Raw genomic sequence first — 18,347 nt, 5'->3', positions numbered from 1 at the left:
TATGCTGTAGCAGTACTCATTAAAGCCAAGTAGAGACATAATGGTTTAATTGATAGCAAGCTTGATGTGTAATTCTCTTATACTATAATACTGGAACAATGGCACAGCACTACATACTTCAGAACAATGTGACTTCAAAAGCCCTACATGAGTGGTTTCATCTTGTGTGTGTGTTTTTTAAACCTTCCATTGCTCAACCATAAGGATTTTTTTCTGTTGTCTTAGCTGTACTCAGGCTACTAGTTTTGTACTTGCTTTGATAATGTTTTTAATGGCTCCACCTCATAAAATGCTAACTTTTCAATCAATTTTTTTTTTTTATATAATTGTTTCGAAAAAAAAAAGGAAATCTAAATAAAATAAATAAATAAAAACGAAAAACATTTTTACGATATGGACTTTCGTCTTTTCTTTTGATTTTTATTAGTTAATGTAGTAATTAAAAATGTAAATAAATTTTTTGGATTTTTTTTTTAATAAATGATACATATTTTAATAAAATAATTAATTTTTACTGCATTCAAAAAAAAAAAATTTGCAAAAAAAAAAAAATTTGCAGAAATTTCTTTTTTTAGAAATATAAAATTATATGATTTATTGTACTTTTTAATTCAAATTATTTATTAATTCTATATTAAACCTACAATTAATGATTTAGGTTTTTGAGCAAGAAGAATAGCTATAAATTATACTGAGCCAAAACTCTTACACTGGCCCTGGGCCATCAGGCCGTTCTTATTGTTGATCCCTGTTAAATATTTAGCCTATTGAACATGACTAACCGTCCTTATGAAACGAAGTATGGGAACAGCTTGCGAAATAACATTTATATGCGTCTTGTGCCAAGAACGCCTCTCCTCTCCATAGCCGAGAGCTGAAACTCACCCACACCTCAAGTAATTATAGGGGTAGCACTAATTCATTTAATCCAGCCGACATTCTGACCCTCTCTGTTCTTCTCTTGAGATCTTCTTCAGTCCGCTCGCTGTCTTTCACATGTGGTTTGTGATGGATATTATTGACTGGCCTTCTAGATTGCATTTCATAAGGAATTACATAGACCTTAATGTACAGTTTCTCCTTGTTTTAACGTTTAATGATTACAAATAGCGAAATTCAACCGGACAGTGTTGGCTGCAGATGAATTACCTCTACTGTATGGAGCTGGACTGTGGCCAGTCCCTCAAGCCAAGCCCGCCTGTGTCTCCAAATAAGATGAATGTCGGCTGATTTTGCTTACATTGTGTTATGACCAATCAATACAATCCTCCACAGACAGCTGCAATGTGGATTTGTTTCAGAATGTTGACCTTTCAATTAGAAGTAATGGTTTTGTTATCTTATCTTTCAATATGGGAGTACCTTAGGCCTTAACCTCAATTTTTGATTTGACCTCAAAGCTAAACGCTTACAGTTAATCAAGGCTGGGTATTCTTAATTATGTAAATGCAATGTATCTGAAGTGTTACATTTGCTAAATCCGTGTCCACTGGAATGCTGTAACTATCTTTTAATCTTTCACGGTCACTGTTGAGGGCCACTCAGTGACCTTCGTGCAATGCTGCCTCTGTTTAAAAGCTCTAGTTTCATGTATTTACACTGGATAATGTGTTCAGATGTGCACTATAGATCATAATGTACCAACACCCTATGTTTTCAGCACATTGGGGTCACAGAGTCTGTCTGTTCCTCAATTTTACTTCAACCTTCATGACTGTAGATGTTTTTCCTGATGTATAGAGAGCTATGGGTTGGTATAAACATGGGTTTTTCTGATTAATTGTGATCTTCATTGATGATTGATGAATGGCATGACTGAGCATTCTGACTTGGAAACAGATGACTCTTATAAACTAGTTCTTAATTAATTAAAAACATACTGGGGGAGCAGTGTAGGCTGATTAGCAATTTGATTCATGAACAAGTGACTCTTAAGAACCAATCCTTTTTAGTTAATTGAAAACATAGTGTGGGACCAGATTCACCAACAAATGACTATAACGGGGCGGTTCTTGGTAAAGAATCAGCTGCATACAGTGAGTAATCTTCATTTGAGCACTTATCTGTGTTACCGGTGTGATCTGATCATGAACAAATTACTCGACTAAGCCGGTTGTTTTTTATAAATTAAAAACATATAGGGCCTTATAATACACAATGCGACGCAGGGCAAAGTGCAAGTGTGTTTGCTAGTTTCAGTCGGGCACCGTTAGCATTTTCTCGTCCAGCGCCACGTCGTTTAATTAGCAAATGCAGTTGCGCTCATTTGTGCGCCCATGGGCCTTCTGGTCTAAAAAAGAGGTGTGTTCAGGTGCATTGCTGGTGCATTGCTATTTTATGGAGATGAAAATAGACTGCGCCATAGACCAGCTCAAACCTGGTCTAAAGTCTGGTGCAATTTTTTTTTCTTTGTTATTTAAAGAGCATGTTAGCATAGGCGGGTCCACAACACGCGTACACACTGCTTATTAAACACAGGGATGCACAGCAGCACACAAACATGCATATATATATATATATATATATATATATATATATATATATATATATATATATATATATATATATATATATATATATATGCATACATGTCATAATAGATAGTCATCGCATATATCAGAATTAGGCTATTTGCTCGCACACATTAAACGTTGACTTTTCAGTAGCGACAATATAAAATACTGATTTTGGTGGAAACCAACTCTTCATTTCCTATATATCCAAAGCAAAATAAACATTTTAACCCCAGTATTCTCAAAGTAATTGAATTTAATAAAATTTGAATTGAACCACTGATATTTTAGTATTAATTATATGCTATGAGTATTAAAAGAATTGTGTATTATTATAGTATTAATGTTTATTAATATTTTTTCCCATTTTCATTTTCCAATGTAATTTTAGTTTAAGTAATTTTGTTATGCACTTTTGTAACTTTGGTATAACTTTTTGTAACTTTGGTATAACTTTATATAACTTTAAGTATATTTTTATTTAGCTTTATTTGAATTTTAGTTTAAAGAATTAAACTATTGAATTTTAGATTTTAGTACTTCAACTTTTAGTACTTTCAGTTAGTTTCAAAGGCAACATTTAGAATTTGCATTATATTTTCTAATCTAATAATTTTGTTTTATTTCAGCATTATTTCCATTTAAAAAATGTATTTAAATAGTTTTAGTTAACAAGACTGAATTGAAAAAGGAAATCAGTATGGAAACCTAGACCTATATAGTGTCACATGCAGGTTGTGCAAAACAAAGTGTCCAACGAAGTAGTATAATCAAAGTTCTTTTAATAATCCACAGGAGAGAATATGCACAACCAAACACAAGTCCAAACGATAGCAGACAAAGGAATATAAGGGAACACAGTCTTAAGTAATAGAAACTTAATTGGGAGAACTGAAACAGGAGTGGAGCTAATTAAATCAAAAACCATGGAAACAAACAAAGCAGGAGAACACAGAAAACTAAACTAAAACAGATCATACATGTGACATATAGACCATACACAGAACTGGTCCAAAGCCAGCATGGGAAAAAACATCTTTAAAAAAATGTGTGTGTATGCTAATTGTATAATACCCAGGGTACACATTTCTAGTAATTGCACAGGTAATTCTCATATTGTATTTTCAGAAATTCTTGGAATATATGTCCACTCCCCAAATTTATCACTACCAAAACACATAATAATAATTTAATTAGAAGGGTTATATTGACCTATTAAGATTTTCTACATCTACATTGTAAAAAATATTGATATATTATCTATTTTATAAAAACAAAAATTCAGAGGTAAATCAATAACAATTAAATTTTTAACAATATTTACAGTGTCATTTATGAGACTTGTTGTATTTTGAATCCATTTTTTTTGATGATAGTTGCATACACATTTCATTAGTGACAGTAATGCTTTGGTAACAACCACATCACATTACAGAATTTAAACTTTTTTACATAGTTACATAATTTACAAAGCAAACATAAAATAAATATTGGGCATGGCAGTAAAGAAGGGTGCTGGAGCTTGTCTCCTGAGCTGACTTTATCAGGTACAGCTCTCTAATCCAATCTCAGCAGCACATTGCTGCAGGGAGGTCGTCTGCTGCCTTATTTGTTCCTGTGACTCAGGATGTATTTCAATTTGTTTCACCGCTTCACTGGATGTAAAGAGACTATGGCCGAGCTATACAGAAACCAAAATAGATTGGTATTTGTGTAAAATCACATGCATAAAATATCTGCATATTTTATTTGTTCACTGACAGATGTGCCTCTCGCCCTTGAGTTGCAGGGTTATGTTACAGTCAAATCAAATGCTTTCTATCTCATGCTTCTGTAGAAAGGTAAGTTGTCATGCAAGGCCAGGTCATTATTCTACAGTTTTTGCTTTCTCTCGTGTACAGTAGTGGATTATTGAGGATTTGTTTGGATTGCTTTGTCATTCAGTATTTCACAAAACATGGATATTAGTGAGTTGACCGACAGAGACTGACCATTTCTTCACCGCCATGTTTGTTTAGCTAACAATGCAGATGGTGATGAAATGTTTTTATTGTGTGGTGAGACTTTGCTTTCATGTCATCTTGGCTTGCTGTGATGGACAGATGCTGAGATATAAAAGTTTCACTAGCAACTGGCTTGTAACTAGAGCTGGATGAATAGTTATGCAAATGATGATTGGTATTGATTGTCCCTCTAGGCCAGACTTGTATCAGATCTTTCTCCTTACTGTGAAAACCCCCCATGTGTCCTGATCCACTTTAATCTTCCATTATTTCTGTATGCGTGTAAACCATGAATTTTAACAGATGCATCCAGACTGTTTCCAAGTCATGCCCACACTGTTATGTTCTATCTGAAAGTGCTAGTTATCTGTGGTTGGTTGCAGGTAATAACGAAGTATAATTTCCATGACTTCACAACCTGTGTGAAGGACTCCTATGACAGTTACACGTACCACAAAAATAGTAGTCTTGCCCCCTTTTTTTAGGTGTATGTCACTCTCTTGTTTGTCAATAGCTTATGTGAGCAATGCATTCAGCGTGGTTTGTTTAAAGGCTTTCAAGGCAGAAGTGCTTTGCATGTATTGGACTGTGCATTGAAGCGCATAGTTTTTCAGCTGACCTTTGTGTCTAAAGATGTTAGGCTTACGATAAGGGCAAGTCAGAGTTTTAGCTTGTTGCATTACAGTCAAAACGTTGTTATAAAAAATATAAAAAAAAAATTGACAGCAGCTTTTTTTTGTTTTGATCTGTACCAATTGGTAGAAATACTAAACTTACTGTTGCAACTGCAAGCAAGTACACACTGTCCACAGTCAGTTCCAGTTCTTTCTGAGAGACATGAAAACCTGCATGGATATAAAAGATGAGGCTTCTGTGGAGCACGGGGGTTAATCAATGCTGGGAGCTGGATGTCCACACCGGAGCTGCCTGGCCCTCGTCTCTTTGATGGGAAGCAGGTGTCCTGTTGTCATCGATGAGGGGCTCATTGATCAAAGGCCCTTCAGGAGTCCAGTGCTCATCCATCAGACTCCAGCAGCCAGGCAATGCAACTGTCAGTGCCTCTCCTCCTCGCACATCACCATGAAAGAAAACGCTTCACTGGCCAGGCAAAAAAAAAAAAGTCAACTAGTAGGGCTTTTTCTGAAGACCCATACAGAGAAGTGATTTCTTTTAGCACAGTATGCTACTCGTATAGTTAGAGCTGCATGATAGATTAAATAAATTCAATATCTTCAGATCTGGCAGGTTATGATTTAATTATATATATTGTTTAATGTTTCGAGTTAAGTGTGGCAGTTACATGTCTAGTTCGTGATCAAGTGTTTTTTAGTGTCAGAGAATGGCTTGCCTCATTTACTTGTGTGTAGATGAACACCGTTTTGAGCTTTACTCTAAAACAAGAAGCACATATTTTGATCTGCTTGCAACCCACAAAAATAAATTCTTGATGGTTTACGGTTTTAAAATGTTGAAATTAAGATGTAAATTTTAATAATGTTATAGTAATATATATATTCTATTTTTTCTTTTTTTTTAACTTTTTTACTCAATTTTTATTGTATTATTACAATAATTATTATTTTGTTTTTAATTATTTTAATTATTTCTTTTTAATTGAAAGTCATATTGAATTTGTTAAAAACAGTGGGAATGTGGCCTATAAAAACTCAAGTGGATTTTTTAAACTCCAAAATAGTTATTGAAAGAGGTTTGTGTTGTATGAATACCCAAATTTGTAAATAAATAAAAAATCTCCCCAAATCGTACAGCTCTGTAAGAATTTCACAGTTCAAAAAAATATGTGTGTGTGTGTGTGTGTGTGTGTGTGTACATTTTTTTTCTATGCACAAGCACTCCTGATCAAAATCACTCCACTAACACCCACTATTGATCCTAAGTCATATGGTGAAAATTCCTTTATTTTTTTCATATTGCACAGTATATATTGCAGAAAATCAAAATAACGCAATGTCATTTTTTTTTCAATATCGTGCATCCCTAGTAAGAATGGTGATTATACACGTGGGCAAGATTATGACGTGTTGCACAATGTCACAGATGTAATTCAAAAGCCTGCAGTGTGTCAAACCAAAGCTAATCGACCTACATGAGGACGTAAATGGTGCTCAAAACAGGCTGCCCATCGTCGTTTCTGTTCACACATTGGCACACCTGCTTAAATGAGTGACAAAAGGCCTGTGCGGGGGGCATGGAAAAATAGGGCATGTGAGGTCTCTGTTGTGCAGCTGTGAAATGGGGCCCAAACTCAGCCAACGGCTGTCTGATTGGAAAGGGCTGCTGGTGAAATGGGATTTTATCCATTTTTCATCTTGTTTCATCAGTCAAAAAAATACCATAAAAAGGATTTCTTGTAAAATCAAACATCAGCTTACTGAATCTATTAAGTAAATACATTAGTATTAAAAATTAGCCTTATTTATATGTGGGTGGTTGACATTTACGGATGATTATTTATGGAGGGAATTTAGAGAACAAGACATGAAAATAATTAATATTATAATTTGCACATAACCGTGGCTACTTAGAAAAGTGGGATAATTGGACTTTTTAATTTTTTTAGCTTGTTTTAAAAGAGCAAGATATTAGTAACAGCTTACTTTGTGATGGACATACAGAAAAATCTGTAATATATTGTTAGGTAACTGTTTTAAGGTCTGCCTTCAGGTCATAGTTGCTTAAAATGTAGGAATCAACTATTAAAAACCTATAACCCATATAGTTGTCCATCAATCTGAAAATATCGAGGGCACACACGTCCTCTTAAATGTATGGTGGTTATGGCCCTAATGATTGACATGCTTCATAAGACATATTGCAATATGTGCTTTATACAGTTAGCATAGCTAGCATACTTATAGCATACACAATGACACATAGCAACAGTCCTTTTAATATAACGTTGACCAAACATGAATGCATATTTGTGTGAGAATAAGACTGACCGTAGATCTGTAGCTCTAAAAATAGACCATGTCATGAAAAAGTTACAAGGCAAAATTCTCCACCTCACTTCCAACGTCCTTCACAGATGTTATCTGTTCTTCCTGGCTGAGCAAGGACAACTTTCCCATAAAAAGAAATATACAAATCACAAAAATATGGTGTCACATCACATTTTATTTTTTTATTTTATTGTATTTTTGGGCTAAATCACTTTAACCTAACATAGGTATAATATGCACAATCCTCAAAATTTTTATGCCTTTGCAGAAGATTTTATCCAAAGCATCTTACATTGTATTAGTTCATGTTAAAATATAGAAATGAAAAAGATCTGCACTCGTCCAAATTCAGCCAAAAAGTCTATTACATTTATTACTCAGAGGTCACAAAATATATACAAAAAGTGCAAAGGTGCAGAATGTTTTCTGGTATTAATCTTTTCTCCATGCCATCATGTTGTATGTTGCCATGCATAAATTAAGAGAAGGATTAGGGTTAATTATTATTATTATTATTATTATTATTATATTTTATGATTACATAAATATATTAATTATTTTTTTATATATGTTATAATGTATTATTTTTTAATTAATATTATTGTTATTATAAGGATTATTAATACATTTAAATTACTCAATATTTAACTGTAAAATATTGACAACAAAGATAATAATAATAATAATAATTATTATTATTATTTTTGTTTTAGAATGAAATATTTTGCATTATTATTATGAATTTTTATATATCTATATCTATCTATCTATCTATCTATCTATCTATCTATATATATATATATATATATATATATATATTATTGTTATGATGCTATTATTATATTTAATGGCAAAATATTACAAACAACAACTATTATTTTTATTCATTTATTCATTCATAGAATAAAAGTCAGTGTTGTTGAGTGCTATTTGGACATATTTTTCTATTATTAAGAATAAAAAAAAAATCATGTTTGGAACAACATGACGGTGTGCAAATGAGGCTGACACAAAACACTGGTAACAAATTAGCAGTCAATATAAAGGATTTTTTCCTACACTATACTGCTAATCTTCTCTCTTTACCGTCTCCGTAATAACATTAACTCTCTAACAGTATATTAATTTAGCATTTTATCAATTTCCTATTATCTAGTTTGGCACAAGATGAATTAGCTTTGACTTAGCATGCTGACCCAAGGGGAAACACAGTGCTTTGATAAATATATATTTACCTGCCTAATGTCTTTTCATACAGGCAAAGGACAAGATTAGCATTATTGACTTGTTGCAAACAATTAAGAAGTTTAGCAAGCAGCCACCCTGAATTGATTTATTACGCCAGACTTTTGTTTAGATAAAGCAGTTTACTTGTGTAAAGCGTATTTACCTTTGTCATTTGGAGAAGTTATTTATCAAGCCTCTGGATCATCGTCTGAATGCTTACAGAAACCATACTGAAGATCCACGATTGAAATGCCCCACTGAAACACACTCATCACCGTTGGATCAGCTTCATTGTTCACTACTGCTGTGCATTTTCTGCTAGCTCTGTCCCCAGCAGTGCCACTGAGTGACACATTCAGATATGGCTGACAGCCTCACAAAAGGAACATAGAGCATCTTAGATGCATGATTTTGACACCACACAGTAAGATCTGGTCCGGGTGTCGTAACGTCACTTAAAAGAGCTTGTTCTATGAATATGGGGGTCTTTGATTCAGGTAGAAGTTAGCAGATGGAGCTGACACCATTAATATTTACAACTCTAAATGAAATGAATACATTTGAACTGTCAGTCACGGCACAATGGAGGCAGTCAGCAGAAAAAAGCTCCCTGGAGAGCAGAGGCTGAGGCGTCTGTGAGCACTGAAATATTAACACCAAATACTTTGAATGAATAAAACAAAATCACTCTCTGAGGGAAATAGGTTGGCAGGTAAACTTGGAGACTTAAGGGTTTCTGTTTTTGCCCTTTTCAGTAATGCACTCAGCCTTGAAAATGGAAAATATGTTTTTGCACTTGTAGTATAGTAGAGCTCTGTACAGGAGTAGTGTGACTAAAATCAATATATGGGGAGGCAACAAACCTTGGAGCCAGCCTGAATGCTTTTTGTGTCTCTGTGCCTCCTACGTTTATCAGTGACACATGCAAAGAGCACAAAATGACGTAAATGTGCACTTGTAAGTGCTCCTATATTGCAGTCACAATGAAGCAATTGTGGTGTGTTTTTGTCTGTGGCTATCAGGTGCTAGTTGGGAGAGTCCTGTCATGATTCTTACAAAAGAACTGACAGAAAATGCTTTATTTAATAGAATATGATTGCTTGCTTTATGTTCTCAAACATTTGCTGCCATATTTGAATATTTACAGCCTGATTGCATGGTAATCATAATGTAGGCTAATGTTTACACTTAAATGTGAAAATGTGCAAAATGGATGCATTGACAATGAACAGTACTGACAGCATCTAATAGGGCTGGGTAATTTTTTTTTTTCCGATTTTAATCGATTCTCAGTTTTATGAAACTATATAGATACTTTTTTTTATGTATTTATATGTAAATATAATTAAATACATTAAATAAATAAGTAAACTTGTTACATTTTAGATGCTGTCGGTACTTTTTTAATGTTCATCTCAATGTTTATATAAAAATGCAAGTATTCTAAAACATTTAAGTTCTAACAAGATTATGTTGACATTTGTCACTCCAAAAAAATTAGACACCTTATTTAAATGTTGTAATGTTGTGGCCAGAACACATTTTCCATAGACAAAAAAAAAAAAGATCAGTTTTTGTTATTTAAATGAGCCTGTCAGTATTTTAAGGAATTGTTTTCTTCTCTCTAGACTGTACACCCTAAATGTCCTTCAACTCAGTCTGGCTGTGGCCCATAATTATTCAGATTCCAGACATCAGTGATGATAAAGGCATGAAAGAGACTGTTAATGACTTTACTCTCTAGAGCTTCCTTTAGCTTTATTCTAGTGGTTTATGTTTAGATCTCTCAAGCATGTGTCTTGGCCAGGTGCCCCTCGATTACACGACTAGTTTGGGCGCCGTTTGGCCATGTTGGCTCTCTGAGTACAGAGGGGCTGGATTCCTGTCTTGGTGCCTCCCTGGCTCCGTCCTGTCCTGCTGGGTAATCCCGGCCGTCTCATAAGAATTCAAGATTAATCTCAATCTTCTGTTGAGCTCAGCCTAGGCGATGAAAGTCTGGGAGAGTTCCCTCACACAGCGGTGGGAATTAATGCCCTTGTCTGAGGATGAAAACAAGATGTTGGTGTGAGCTACGACATGCTACAGCTGTTGCCATTGTTCTGTAAGAATGTACGGTGTGAGACTTCAGTGTTAGAGTGCATAGTGTTCAACTTGCTCAAGCTGTTGTGTCTTATGCGACCTAGAACATTCTGATGTTTTAAGAGCCAGTTGAGGTATTTCTGCAACCCAGCACTCTGCAAAATGTGGTGTTTTGACAGAGAACATTTTTTCATCAAGTTTTTGGCATGCCATGTTACTTTTTCATTATTAATTTACTATATCGGGTGCAAAAACACAAACAGCATGTTCAAATAAAAGATTCTATTAGTGGGTGTAATTGATTTTTGGTGGACTTCCTGCTAAGTGTTAACAAGCATCTAGAGGCATCGGTGGAGGCTCACTGTGGAGATTGTTTATACAGTCTTGAGACGAGCTTTTCATAGTGTGTTTACTGACAGCTGTGCTCTGGGTAGGCGTTCCGCTGCGGCTCATCACATGCTGTCTGGCTGCTTGTGACCGTATCTTCACTGTGCTGATATTTCAGGTTCCTGGAGTGAGGAGGTTGCTATAGGAAGCATTGCAAATATGAGATTATTAGCTATTTTATTTTGTATTTCTTTATTTTTTGCTAAATTAATGTTTAGGAAGTTTTAATATGGGTTTCCGAAAAATATCTATATTTTTTTGCAGATTGTAACATATAGCTATCCTTCAGCTATCCTTCATTAGTGTGTATATGCCTCATCGGGCATTCTAACACAGTTCACACACGTGCACCTCAAATAAGTTAATAATAAGGAATGCAATAAAACTGCTGTCACATTACGTAAAGTACCACATACAAAGTTTAAACTTACTACTGAGAAACGTCCTGATCAAGTCATGCAACAGAGTTTTTACTAATATTAAGAAAATTATGTTTTCTGCAAACCTGCATTTTAATCCATTGTAGGGGACTCCAGCACAATATTAGGACACTTTTTAAAATACCATATGACCTGCTTTTTAATGCATTCACCAAGGTTTTTTTTTTTTCTTTTTCTTTTTTTTTTTTTTTGAAACATAACATAACAAAAAAGATAATACTCAGAAATGATTAATGGCTTCTGAAAATTACAGTTTTGCCATCACAAGGATACATTTTATTTTAAAATTAAGAATGTAAAACTGTTATTTTCAAGTGGATTATTTCACAATTGTACTATTTTTACTTAGCAAGTTTGAAATCCTAAACAAATTGAAGTACAGGACTGAGTTGTCTGTTGAAAATTTGTGTTTCGTTGGAGAGTAAACTCCTCAAACACAAATTATGCTGCTACTTTTGAAGGCTTCATGAAACATGGATGCTCAAGGAAAAACCTCTTCACTTTAGTAACTCCTTAAATTCGTCATTCACCTTGATATGGAGATGACAGGCGGTATAGTACAAATGAGTTCAATCCGTCACCCCCATTAAACAAGTGAACTCCCCTGTGTGAATCCTGAGATGAGTTCAGCAGGTTGACATGGCACTTCTAATGGATATTAATGCCTCTCCAACTGCCTGCTTTGAGAAGCAGGGTTACAGACACATCTGTGACCTCAAGTTGGCCAAGAAAATTGTCGGCGAGGGCTTACAAAAGGCTGCATCCATATCTTATATGGCATGAAATTATGTCTGTCAGTGAAAAAGGCCCATGGTGTCAGTCTCTGCATTGTCTGAGGAAGAATGGACCTTTTTCTTTCCTGTGAATTTAATTTCCTCACTGTCAACCGCTGTGATCTCAGGCAGTGGTTTTTGAGCTGAGCAGCTTTTTATAACGCGACCAAGTGTGTGCAGATAGAGTCGTGTAGTGTAAATTTGATTCATCCTACTGATTGATGGAGCTGCAAAAAGCCTTTACATAAAAAGTAAAAGGGGGGGTGATAGCCAATATAATTAAATAAAAAAAAAAAATCTATATTTAAGAAATTTTAAATTATTTGACAATGGATTCAAATAAAAAGTCTAAAATAAACATACTTATACTTTTAAATGACAAAGTATTTTTCACGAATAAATATTTAATAAAAAAAGTAGGTAAACACTATAGCCAACAGGGCACTTAGTACTCTGGGAAGTTTGTGTGCATTGGAAATCATATTTTTCTATATTTTCAAGCCTGGGTAACACTCATTTTACGTACAGCAAACAGTAAGAATAGCATGATTATGACAGTGGGCAAATGCATAAAGCACAGCATAATTTGAAATCACTAGTTTAATGCTGGATACACATACACGCTGCACAAGATCTCGCAGCTGGATTCGACTAAGTGTGCAAGGTTTGTGAAATTAAATGTTCATTAGTCATTCAAAGATTTGTTTAAATGATATAAATGAGCATTTGCTAAATGGTGATGGCAAACGAGAAAGTATTATAATGTTTGCCTATTCCTAATCACATAAAAGCATTTGTTATAATACTTTTTGTATACATTAATTCCTTTGTTTAGCCATTCTGTCTGATTATTAGACCGACTTCTATCCGTATTAGACAGAACTGCTAACGATGACAGCGAACAAGGAGAATGTGAGCCACTCTGGGTGCCGTCAAAATAAAAACAGGCAGAAAAACAAGAAAAATGACAAATATCGGCCGATATATCGGCCTTGGCGATATATCAGTCGACCACTAGTCATTGCAACTCAGTGGCATTTAGCAGTGTCTTTAGTTGTTATGTTTTAAAGACATTTAATGTCGATTGAGTTAAGGAACTATTGATGTTTCTGAGTTTTTTTAATTAATAATTTTAAGTAAACAAACCATTCTCATTTAGTCACCATGCTAAGACTCACAGGTCTCTCCTTTTTAAACGTGTCACTACTTTGCAGATTTTTCCTACCCTCAAAGACTGAGTAAAGCATGAGCAAGTAGTATTCGAGTGTGGACTTTGAAGCACTATTTCATTGGTTGAAGCTCCTGGACGAATGCACTAAATTAGTGTATCTTTCGAGTCTGAACGAGACTCTGAGTGGAAACACTGAACAAACTAGGACATCTCACAGTAAGTGAAATAAACAAATTAGGACATGTTTGTTGGCGAATGAGTTGGCGTTATCAAGTTTAACCAAGACACAGACTGTGACATGTAATTTGTGGAAGAGAATCGGCTGAATGAATGTGGGCATGTTTTTCATTCAGTGTGAAATGAGTCAATCTTAGGTGGAAGAATTATCCTAGTTATTCAGTCTTTAAAGGATTTAAGGATATTTTTGAAACCCAGTTATTTGAGGTTATTTTAGTTTTTTTATAGATAAATCCATGTAACCATCCTTTTAATAAAGGATAAGAAGAGAAGTGAATGATTCTGTTGGGTCAGTTATTTATTTAATGAGTCAATAAACTCAATAAGTCACCACCTACTGGTAAAGATGTAATCTAAAGGAGCGGTCACAGATTTCGGCATAAAATTCAGATAGTTTTTACTTTTTTTTTTGAGAGAATCTACCAATAAGCATCTTACTTATAGCTGTCTCTGCATTTTAAGATGAAAATGTAGAAAGAAAGTCGGAAAAAGAGGAAGAAAGTACTTTAGCATTGAGAAAATTATACATCTTTAAATTAGTGAGTTAATGTTTAAGAAGCAAGAAAATGCCTTACACCAAAGGATAAACTCTTATACTGAGGCAATAACGTGTTAACTGTGATTTTCCCTGTTGTAAAATGTGCCTCATAAAAAAAGCACAACTGCTCACAGGAATGAAGATAAACAGATCTGTAAGATTATAAAAAAATGTGAGGGGCCACAAAGGTCTTTAATCAGTTTCTCCCAGAATTCCATTAGCACTTACTTAAATACTCCAGTCATGTACTGTACACGGCGCACACATCTAATATGTCGGCGGGATATTGTTCTGCTGTCGTCTCTCTCTCACACGGCATAGGCTCTATTGTGGAGCCACAGATTTAATTCCACTCCTGTACACTGTCACTCACACCCACTTCGCCTCATTCAGCGGTAACCAACACCTCATTCACCGCGTCCACCGCTCTAACACACTCTGATGTGTGAGTGTGGAAGCCTTATATTCCTTCTAGCAGAAAGAGAATGTTCTGTCATCAATCATAGGCTGAGAGCGCCAGCCAAAGGGCAATGTTTTACTGCCAAAGCCATTTGGGGTATTAGGCTAATAGAATGAGTTTCATTGTACTTCCTACAACACACTTTGCTCTTGGTAAGTGTTGATTGCTTTGCACCTGCAGACGATATGTGACACATTACATTTACCCTCAAACTTTGATTTATTTCTTGTCAGTGGGCTATTTCTGTGTGATACAAACATTTGTATTATTGTGAGAGTTGAGGTTATTTTGGCCGATGGGCAGACGTGGCAGCTGTTGAGCAATTTGGTGTGAGCGAATAAAGGATGCTGTCTGTCTTGCAGTCTGTGACTGGGAAATGATGTGAGTTTCGGTTGTGTCTAAACACTGCGTGAATTCAACATGTCATCGTGCAGTCACATGACTGGATGGTGTAGTCATCGTTTTAAATGTTTTCTAAATTATAAATATGGTAACGTCCCGGTTCACCAGAGAGACCCAGTTTCACAAGGTAGGTCTTGACTCTTCACTAAAAATGTAAATATGTCACAGTTTCAGCTGCTAGGACAAATAACTTACAATTAAAGGGATAGTTCACCCAAAAAAGTAAAATCTGTCATTTACCCTGATGATACACTGAACAAAACGAACAGGTAAATAAAATAAAAAAATGTTTCTTGAGCAGGAAATCAGTGTATTAGAGTGATTTATGAAGGATCATGGGACACTGAAGACTGGAGTAATGGCTGCTGAAGATTCAGCTTTTCCATCACAGGAATAAATGACATTTTAAAATCTTGCAGTCTTTTGAATGGTAGTGTATACAGACTAAATATAATGGCACTAACATCATGTTCTTGGACATGTGACCTGAAAATCAATAAAGCCAGACATTAGATGATGTTTGATATATCAGTCATATGGATTCATTTGGGCTTTATTGACTTTCTTAATATGGACAAAAACAGCCTGATACAAAATGTCCTTTTAGCTACCTTCTCTGAAAGGGTTTGTGATTCACATCAAGGATGACACTGAAGGAAAAGAAATCTTTATTTTATATTATTGTGTTTATTTAAATAGCACTTTTCATATATGTATTATTTCAAATTTGCTTTAAAGAAATAATAGACTTAATGGTTTCTGTTTTGTAATAATTTCAGCAAATCAGTCTGCAAGAACGGTTGTCATCATAATTTCACGCACACTAGCTGCTGCTCCCCATCATCCTCTCAATGCAGGCAGATCACATTTTGAGAACATCTTTTTGGGGGCCCTCTATTTCCTGATCCGACAGTTAAAATGTCATTCTGTTTCTAAACTGTTTGCATTATCATGTAAACATCTATTTTGTTTTCTTTCTGTTTTTTGTTTTTTTGCAAAGGCAGATTCATTATGAAGCTGATATCATAATCATAATCAACACCTAAATATCCAGTTCAGACTTTATAAAAAATTACGTTTTCACAAAGTAAGTCAATTCTTCATTTAAAAAAATATTCTGAATAGCACAAGCGCATTTGCATTTTGTTTTCAGTAAAACTAGACAGCAGGGGAAAACTGTGCTGTCTTTTTTAGTTTATTCCACCATTCGGCTCTTTGTATGCCAAACAAAAGATTATCAGTGCGAGACCAAGCTTCAGAACTGCTCTGGAGGCCCATCAGAATGCATTATGAAGGCTTTCACTTCCTACATTTCCTTTTGATTCCAAACTAAAACATAAAGATGGCTGTTTTATGAGAAAATGTGCTTAATGTGGGGAGACATTAAAGAGAGGGATGATAATGTGCTCCAGACATTTACAGTATGTATGATTGATGCATCTTTAAACAAACTCATTAAATCCATTCGTAAATGAATTACTTTTTTATTCTGATTTACCATTGACAGTAGTTTGACTCCGCTTTTCTTAATGCAGCATGTCCATCTGGGTCCTTCAAAGCATCTCAAGGGGACCAGCAATGTCTCCAGTGTCCCATCAACAGTCGCACCACCAATGAGGGTGCAACCAACTGTGTGTGCCGCAGTGGACACTACCATGCAGACTCTGACCCTCTACAGATGCCCTGTACAAGTAGGTCATTCTCTTATGCTATTTTATGTCATTTATGCTAGGTTTGACTCTCTTTTTTGAAAATCAGACTTGCTTTGATGTGGTCCATACAAACACCTAATACTCTTTGACTATCTTCAAAGCAGTCAGAAATAATATTTTCTCAGTACAGATGGCAAGAAATAAGGATGCATGATGTTCCATGTCAGTTATCAGCTGATATTAGTAGTTAAAAAAAAAAAAAAACTGAGTATTTGTCGATAATTAGAATTCCATTTCTCTGCTAATATGTAATTGTGCAGCTTATTTACTATATTTTTGTGTTTAGTTTTCCTTTGCCATCATCTAACACTCAAAGTTAATCTTAAAAAAAATAATAACTAAATTGTAAATCTCAAAATGTTTATAATTTTTCATACGGTATGTTGTGATTCAACTGTAACTTTTTTTTTTTTTTTACATAAAAGAATAGAATTTTAATTTCCAAAATGTAGTGATTTTAGTATATAACTTGAAAATAAAGTTTATTCTTTGTTCATTATTATTATTATTATTATTATTATTTAATAATGCAAATTTTAACTTTTGCTGTCAGTCGATTTAAACAATTACTTAATTAAACACACATTGTTTTCTGAAATTAATTGAAGATCTTAAAATCTGGTTCAAATCAAAAGAAGTCGTCTGTCAGTTAGACGGCCCTTGGTTACTGAATTAAGTTGATACTGGAAAAGACTGTTGCAGTAAACTGCTTTAATTTAGTATCAGCTTAGTTCAGCACTGGAGATTCATGATGTACATACTTTAGCAGTCTTTTCCTTTTTACATGGGGTCGCCTTTTTAGAGTTCCAGTTAAAATGAGTGTAACCCTGAACATTCATTCCTTGCTTTAACTCAGTGAGCAGCGAGATTGGCCCGATGGGATTTGCATAATGCTCTGTTCTTTTGGGAGGGTGGTCCTGTGTAGTACTCCACGCTGTCAGTAATCTGAACTGCTGCACTGGGTCCAGGATAGAGGGAGGAGAACATTCTACCCTTTCACTCTTGTTTTACATTACAATGAACCACTTCTCTTTTCATCTCTTGTCATTACCCATTAGGAAATTATTACTTTAATGTGGCTTGTTAGAAAGCGGAGATTACTTTGATCCAGTTTCTTTTTAAAAGAACGGTGATAATAGACTAATGAATAAGTGAAAATCAGATCATAAAGACACAAGACAAAGCAGTTAGAACGTGCTCAAGTCAGCAGGGCAGCAGAGCCAAGGGCCGACGCACGTAAAGTTACTTAACATCACATAGCCCTAAATTAGGGATAATTTAGGTGGCCTATTATTGTGACTTGATGATGAAATTAAATTTGATGACTAATTCAAAGGGTTCACATACTTTTTCTTGCAACCTTACACCATTTAATCCAAGAATCTATTCCTAGGCTGGTTTTAATTAAACTCCTGTCTCGATAAGACATGGACTTGCTGATG

The 18,347-nt window shown here is 34.8% G+C and overlaps 1 protein-coding gene across 2 annotated transcripts in view; it reads left to right on the top strand.

Moving 5' to 3' along the window:
- The window catches only part of LOC113068386 (ephrin type-B receptor 2-like), a 47,942-nt gene that overhangs the window by 14,649 nt on the left and 14,946 nt on the right, over positions 1-18,347 (top strand). For both annotated transcript variants that reach the window (XM_026241131.1, XM_026241130.1), the window contains exon 4: positions 16,729-16,884. In XM_026241131.1, the coding sequence (XP_026096916.1) occupies positions 16,729-16,884 (156 nt within the window). The remainder of the gene's footprint in view (positions 1-16,728; positions 16,885-18,347) is intronic.

This window comes from Carassius auratus, linkage group LG44F (genome assembly GCF_003368295.1).
Source record: "Carassius auratus strain Wakin linkage group LG44F, ASM336829v1, whole genome shotgun sequence".
Lineage (NCBI taxonomy): Eukaryota > Metazoa > Chordata > Actinopteri > Cypriniformes > Cyprinidae > Carassius > Carassius auratus.
The sequence above is the reverse complement of the archived record's forward strand: the minus strand, read 5'-3'. Positions and strand labels throughout refer to the sequence as shown.